The 7,954-nt window shown below is 50.9% G+C and overlaps 1 protein-coding gene across 1 annotated transcript; it reads right to left on the reverse strand.

Annotated features, from left to right (window-relative positions):
- Positions 1–405: 405 nt before the first annotated feature.
- On the reverse strand, positions 406–4,790 carry LOC126526710 (uncharacterized). The gene is made up of 2 exons (XM_050174566.1): positions 4,176–4,790; positions 406–795 (listed from the first exon to the last, which is right to left on the reverse strand). The coding sequence occupies exons 1-2, from the start codon at positions 4,788–4,790 to the stop codon at positions 406–408; spliced, it is 1,005 nt and encodes a 334-aa protein (XP_050030523.1).
- Between the last annotated feature and the right edge of the window lie 3,164 nt (positions 4,791–7,954).

Below are 7,954 nucleotides of genomic sequence, written 5' to 3' on the forward strand. Positions count from 1 at the left end.
GTGCTTTCCCCCAGACAGTTGGTATTTGTTATAACGGCATCACGCAGCCAAACCAGGAATGGAATCAGTTTATTCAGTGCCGGCGTACATATATATGTATCGCTATGTGACGTCACATGGATCATGGCAGTTGGCCCGCCCAGTACACATGCGGCATGACGTGCTGCGCTATCACAACTCCTTCCCGCTCAATTAAATACATGGGTTAGCTAACTGGAACACCTAGTAAGATTAGGAACAGTGAAATTAACAATTAAACATTACCACCTGACTAATTAAGAGGAAATTACTTAAAGTCCTCAGATCTAAACCAGTCCGGTTGCCGGCGCACACGAGCACCCCGACGTAGTGGAGGCTGTTCCTCCGAGTTGGGTGCAGCTGGCGCCGCTGGCACGTGCGACTCCGTCAAGTCTTGCGGTACAGGCTGCTGTGTGGGTGGCGGTACTGATTCGTCGGCTCTAGTGTTGTTCTGCGATCGGGGTCTGCCGGCGTTCCAGGGGAACTGGGACCATCCTGGTCGGCCTGCGGTTGTCTTGGTGTCGGAGTGCGGTCGTCTGCCGGTAGCCCTTCTGGTGGCGTTTGTTTTACACCCACCTCCGCGGGCGGGGGCGTCTCGACGGGGTCAGCATGTCCAGGACGCAGGTGATCGGCGTGTGTGAACCGGAGTTGATCGCGCACTTTCACCATATATGTCGCAGCACTGACAATTTGGATCACAACACCTTCTTCCCACGAAACGCGTTCACCACGCACAGTTTTCACCAACACTCGGTCCCCCACCACGAACCTGCGCTCCTGCCCACGAAACAAATCGCGCTGCTCTTTTAGTTTTTCCTGTTTGTCTCACATGGATTTTGCAAAATCATGTTGGAGCAGTGAAAGCTTTATGCGTGGCTGGCGCCTCAAAAATAGTTCAGCTGGTGATTTGCTTGTCACACTGCTCGGTGTGTTCCGGTAGGCCATCAGAAAACTATCAATATTTTCCTGTACTGTCTGCTGCTTACCCGAGGCCTCACGCTCGAGCACCTGTTTCAGTAAGGCCTTTTTCACAGTTTGTACTGTTCGTTCTGCAGCACCATTGGACGCTGCATGATAAGGCGGAATACGAACGTGTTTTACACCGTTGGTGCTCATGAATTCTGCAAACTCCTCTGAGTTGAACTGTGGCCCGTTGTCACTCACCAATACTTCGGGCAAGCCATAAGCGGCAAAAGCACCCCGACGTTTTTCCAATGTTTTTTGTGCAGAGGTTGAGGACATCGGCCATACTTCGCTCCATTTCGAGAATGAGTCGACCAATACCAGAAACACGTTCGTACGCTACTATGGAAAATCTACATGGACGCGTGACCAACACCGGCCGAGAAGCTGGCTGAACTGCTTGGCAAATTTTGAACCACTGAACGTACTGTTCAATGGCCAAATCGATTCCTGGCCACCATACGAAACTCCTCGCTAGCATTTTCATGCGGCTGGTGGTAGGGTGCTCCTCGTGCAGCATGTTTAGCACGCGGTCCCTCAGCAGCTCCGCAATTACGACTCTTACGCCCCACGTCACGCAGCCCTGCTCTAGTGACAGCTCATCGCGGCGAACATAGTAAGATTTCAATTCATCTGCCTGCTGTCTAGGCCACCCGTTTAGCGTATATTGTGCCACGCGGCATAGAGTTAAGCTTCGCTTCGAGACCCTTGCAATCTCCTCTGCTGTCAGCGGGAGACACTGAAAGATTGACATGCAATCTGATGACTCGTCGTTCACCGGTCCTGGTTGGGGCAGCCCCGACAAGGCATCTGCCACTTCAACATTTTTTCCTTTCCTAAATTTCAGCCGGTACCTGTAAGCTGCGAGGGCTAAAGCCCAGCGTTGCATACGCGCGGCAGCGATAGTCGGGATACGCTTATCGTGCCCTAGTATCCCAAGCAGTGGCTGGTGGTCTGTATATATAGTGAATTCTCGGCCGTACAGGTACCGGTGAAATTTCTTTATGCCAAAGATCAACGCCAGGGCCTCGCGTTCGCACTGCGCGTATTTCTTTTCTGCTTCCGACAGTGTACGCGAAGCAAAAGCAATTGGGTTTTCTTTACCTTCAGCCGTCTCGTGAAAGATAACGGCTCCTAAGCCATATGACGATGCATCGCAAAGCATTGCGACCGGTTTCTTGACGTCATAGAATGTGAGCACCTTGCTGCTTGTTAGCAAGTGCTTCGTATCTTTAAACGCGGTGCCGCACTCCTTTGTCCACGACCATTTTTGTTCTTTTCTAAGTAGCCGATAAAGCGGCTCTGCTACTGTCGAAGCATTTTTGAGAAACTTTGAGTGAAAGTTCCACATTCCCAAGTACACCTTAAGCTCTGTAACTGTAGTTGGCTCGGGGGCTTGTAAGATTGCGCTCTTCTTGGTGTCGGTAGGGTAAATGCCGTGCTCAGTCACTGTGTGACCCAAATATGTAACCGATTTTCGGAAAAAACGGCATTTATCCAGATTAAGCGTGATGTTGTATTCACTGAGGCGTTGCAAGACACGTTCTAGTGTCTCCTGGCAGTCGCCGATATCTGCCCCTGTGACGATAACGTCGTCAATATAACAGCCTACATGTGGTATGCCATGAAGTACCTCGTCCATCATTGCCTGAAAGGTAGCGGGTGCACTTGCCACCCCGTAAGGAAGGCGCTTAAGTTCGAACAACCCAAGACTAGTGTTTACTGTAAAAAATATTCGTGACTCCGGAGTGAGTGACAGCTGCTGGTACGCCGAAGAAAGGTCCAGTACACTGAACACATGTCCTCCTGCCAAAGCAGTGTACAAGTCCTCCGGTCTGGGTAGGGGGTAATGATCTGTTTTGAGAGAGGGGTTTACTGTAGTCTTGTAATCCCCGCATAACCGGACACTGCCGTTTTCCTTCACAACTGTGACAAGTGGGGTAGCCCAGTCACTCCGCATTACAGGACGCAGCATGCCCGTTTCCACGTGTTCTCGCAGCTGCCGCTCAACTCTTTCCTGCAACGCAAACGGAACTGGTCTAGCGCGGTAAAATACAGGAACTGTACCCGGTTTCATAACAATCGTTGCTTCAAATTTTTGTATTGTCCCCAGCTTTTTAGAAAACACGGAAGGGTACCTCTGTTTTAGCACCGCGACTCTGTCTTCAACTGCAATCTGGCCAATTTCTAGCCAGTCAAGCTTCAAACGTTCTAACCAATTTCGCACCATTAGTACAGGCGACTTCCTCCCATTGTTTTTTACAGCAATGACTGGTAGAGTCATGCACTGATTGTTTGGTACAATCTGATTGATGCACTGATTGTTTGGTTTTTGTCTCTGATACTTGTGTGGTCGGCTTTTCACGACTACCACGGGTGCCTCTCGTTCTCTTGACCGCAGCTGTCAGCTCTCGTTCAGCAAACAGAGCACGCTGGGTCTCTTCGTTCCGTATGCCAGCAACCAGCCTATCTCGGAGGGCGTCTTGCAAAAAGTCACCGTAGTCACACTTCCTGACTAAATGTTTAAGTTCCACGATGAACCCCTCCACGCTTTCAACAGGCTTCAACATGCTTAGGATTAGCTGGTCTCTGATACTTGTGTGGTCGGCTTTTCACGACTAGCACGGGTGCCTCTCGTTCTCTTCACCGCAGCTGTTCAGTGTCTCGCGCCGCTAGTTCTCTATCCAGGGCGATTTTGCAAGCGCCATCAAATGTCAGCTCTCGTTCAGCAAACAGAGCACGCTGGGTCTCTTCGTTCCGTATGCCAGCAACCAGCCTATCTCGGAGGGCGTCTTGCAAAAAGTCTTGCAAGTGTCCCGGAGCTGTATTTGCTCCGCAGTATACGTGCGAAGCGACATTTTGCAAAGTTCACATTTTACGTGTGGAAATTCGGACAGGTACACTTGCTCCGGGACAATTGTGACAGCTACTCCCGTGTCAATTTGCATATTCAGTTTACACCCTTCTATTTCCACACTCATTTCATAAGATGATTGGTTGGCGTTAATGACATGGTACAGTTCCTGCTCCGAGTCCTCGTCAGAACACTCGAGGGCATGAATGTTTTTTGGCTTCGCTCTAGCAACTGGGCACATGTTTTTGAAATGACCTACAGCCGAACACTTGCGACAAATAAAGTTTTTGTACCAATATTCTTCCGACGAGTGTCCCCTGCCGCATCTTGCGCATTTTGCGTTCTTGCGGGCTTCAACATGCTTAGGATTAGCTGGTGTCTGATACTTGTGTGGTTGGCTTTTCACGACTAGCACGGGTGCCTCTCGTTCTCTTGACCGCAGCTGTTCAGTGTCTCGCGCCGCTAGTTCTCGGTCCTGGGCGATTTTGCAAGCACCATCAAATGTCAGCTCTCGTTCAGCAAACAGAGCACGCTGGGTCTCTTCGTTCCGTAGGCCAGCAACCAGCCTATCTCGGAGGGCGTCTTGCAAAAAGTCACCGTAGTCACACTTCCTGACTAAATGTTTAAGTTCCACGATGAACCCCTCCACGCTTTCGCCCTCCTGTTGTACGCGCCGGTTGAACTTGCATCGTTCTGCTATTACGTAACTCCTGGGGCTGTAGTGCTCCTTCAGGAGGCGTTTAACTTCTGCGTACGACTTTTCTCCCGGGGCTGCCGGCACAACAAGACTTCTCAGTACTTCGTAAGCCTCTGGTGCTATGACTGTCAAAAAGACGGGAAGGCGCTTTGCGTCGACGACATCATTAGCCGTTAAGAAATGTTCAAAACGCTCTAAGTACGACTCGAAGTTTTGCGTTTTCGGGTCGAACTCGCACATCTTTCCCAGTGGCGGCATTTCGACAGCAGTACATATATCCGTTACTCATCAGTTTGGCGTTTCCTTGCTTGGACGTGCTGCCAGCTCCAAGCCCCGTTGTCGTTCCTTGTGGCCGAGTACTTCCTCCGCAGGGGTGTTCGGTGGGCGGTGCCGTACTCCGGGAGCACGTGCAGCGCCTTGAAGCTGGACGAAAACTCCGCTCGCTTGCTTCCGTTCGTGCCTGTCCACCCGTGCAGGACCAAGGCCGTCGCTTACGTGGGTACGCAAGACCCTCGTCGCCAGTTGTTATAACGTCATCACGCAGCCAAACCGGGAATGGAATCAGTTTATTCAGTGCCGGTGTACATATATATATATATATATCGCTATGTGACGTCACATGGATCATGGCAGTTGGCCCGCCCAGTACACATACGGCATGACGTGCTGCGCTATCACCGTACTAAAGTAAATAGCATTATTTGCCGATACTTCAGCCCTTTCTTCCTACCCTTGCACGCGCACACACGCACTATCCCTCCCTCGCACGAGCACACTCTTCCTCACATGCTATCTTCATCGCACGCATCGCACGCGCAGGTATCCATGAGCACACAAATAGGAACACTTTTGTGCGCAGGCATGCATGCTGAAACACGAACACGCACGCTCGCACACGTCGACATTCACACGCCGCCATGCATACGCCGCAAGCAGGCAAGCGCACACACACACATGCACTAACACGCAGATGCCGGCATGCACACGCGCCGCGAACGCTCACACGCACATACACACACTCGCATGCAAGCATATGCAAATATGTAAGCACTACTACGTGCACACTCTCCCCTGGCACGCACACAAACGCGCACTATGCATGGATGTCTGTGCGTGCGTATACTGTGTGTGTGGATGTGTGTGATTGTGCGTGTGTATGACGGATGGAGAGAGAGAGTACGTGCCTGTGAGGGAGAGTGCGTTTGTGCGCAAGGGGAGACAGATAGTTTGTGTTTACGAGGGAGAGAGCACACAAACACGGAAACATTTGTTCGCAATCGTGCATGCTAAAACTCGGAAAACACACGTTGGCACGCGTACACGTTCATACGTGCCCACGCATGCACCGCTAGGGTGCACACACGCAGGCACGCACACACGCCGCGAACGCTGACACACGCATACACGCACTCGCGCGCACGCAAACGCAAATACGGAGGCACACGCCCGCACACTCATACATAGAGCGAACACGCGCATAGAACCATACCCAGGCACACTCAAGACATGCACACTCATAACCACTCCGTACCATCTCGGCTGCTTCTAAAAAACCTGCGCATGCTAACTGGCTGCATAACGCTCCCTCTACCTTTACCTTCTCAATGCCAACTGTAATAAATCGCTTTATGGATTAAATTTCGCGCTTCTTCAAGCCAATGTGCCCTCTGGAGGGAGGGTGCAAAACGATTTCCTCCTGTCGTGGGACTTCACCGCCCCTATCGGACCTGCTTTACCTGCGTTAACGCACCACCAATATTCCGACTAAGTGCCAAAATGCATACGCTATTAGAAGGGACTACCACCTTGTTGTACTCAGTTGAAACATTTTGAGCCTCTGCCGATATTCTGAAATATAACTTAGAAAAAAAAAAATTCTCATTGAGTTACTCTCGTGCGTTGCTGTGTTCCGAAGGAGAACGGAGAGCGGCAGAGTAACGATTTCGGAGCTGTTCGATAATGGCGGTCCAGCGCTCTTTCCCCTCGCGTTATCGAAATAATAGGGTCGCCCATTTTGCAGCGAATACTTTCTGTGCATATCAACTATCACGATCACCAATATTTGTTGAAATGGCCATGCAGGTACTCGCAACCTCACGATACGAGTGGAAGATTCGCCGCACATACGATAACGGTGAACCGCGGGCACGCAATTCCGTGGAAGGCCAAGGAGAGGTTAGATAAGTGTACATTCTCCTTTTAGGTACCTAAAAAAGGAAAATGAATCGATGGTGGAAAGTTCAAATTAGTCTACCCATTCCACATTTTTTTCGGGTCCATCGCAGTCAGTCGCGAACAACAAAATGACGCGGATAAACACCATCGCAGCCATGCGGCGTAATAACCTGCATGGAATATCCCCACATTTGCATTTGAAACTGCTGTTGATGAAATATTGCGTTGAGCGATATCCGTGCGATATACAAGGAAACGTTGCGATCCAAGCGACTAGAAAGGACGCGTTCACCAACGAGATGCCGTTTGAGGGACGCTCCGGGTCGTTCATGGCTTGACGCAAGTCTTCCAACGTCACATAGCACTACGGAAATCAGCCGGCACAAACCGGCTCATTCAGCACCACAACTGCAAGGAATATCTGCTGAAACAAGGAGCGAAGCATTCCATGCAGCCACATGTGGGCACACCGCCACGGACGGACTGAGCAGCAGCGACGGGGCGTGCCCTGCCTGAAAGCTCCAACGGAGCTTTCGAGCGGGCGCCACTGTCGACTTGCATTCGCAACCAAAAAGCAAAGAAAAAAGACCAGCAGGTTTAGGAGAGGAGACAGTTGTGGAGAGAGGAAATGGCGATACTTTTGCGAAGGTGTAGGGGTTTTAGGGAGATCAGGTTGGGGGAAAGATCGAAATGGCACATTTTTTGAAAGATTAAGGGCGGCAGCAGCGAGAGAAGTGAGCTTCGCGCTGTCTACGGTTTCAACGTAAGAGCGGCAAACACGGCGCGCACAAAGGTACGGGCCCTCTGCAGAACATTTTCACGATAAGGCGCACGCGCGCGGCCGTACAAAGGGCATGCTTTATGGCGGAGTAGAAACCGCCCCCTACCCTCCATCCCTCCCATGCTGCCTCCCTGCGTGTTTTATAAATTGTCACGTGGTAGTGACGTTAAAGAACACAATAGCAATACTGTGTAAGACAAAACTAGCTTTTATTGGGCGAACCTGTGCCCACAAAGACACGCTACACTTAAAGACCGACGATAGCGGCGAACACAGTCGGCGGTCGCCGAAAATCTGATCAGCGGGTTAAGCGCGTCGGCCTTTATACATCAGTCGTTCAATGTTCCAGAGTAACCCCTGATACCCGCATGTCTTCCACAAAGTTCTACACTATTCGCGTCGCGCATACATGCAATCAGATTACACAAGTTGACGGGGAAAGATAACGGATGGAACCATCGATAAC

Source organism: Dermacentor andersoni, chromosome 8, assembly GCF_023375885.2.
Source record: "Dermacentor andersoni chromosome 8, qqDerAnde1_hic_scaffold, whole genome shotgun sequence".
NCBI classification, from domain to species: domain Eukaryota; kingdom Metazoa; phylum Arthropoda; class Arachnida; order Ixodida; family Ixodidae; genus Dermacentor; species Dermacentor andersoni.

Excerpts from the sequence above, each read along its gene's own strand:
- LOC126526710 (XM_050174566.1), bottom strand. The coding sequence starts at position 4,790 with ATGCCGCCACTGGGAAAGATGTGCGAGTTCGACCCGAAAACGCAAAAC. Across the intron at positions 796-4,175 it reads ATGTTGAAGCCCGCAAGAAC|GAGCGCAGGTTCGTGGTGGG; the intron begins GCAAAATGCGCA and ends TTTCGTGGGCAG.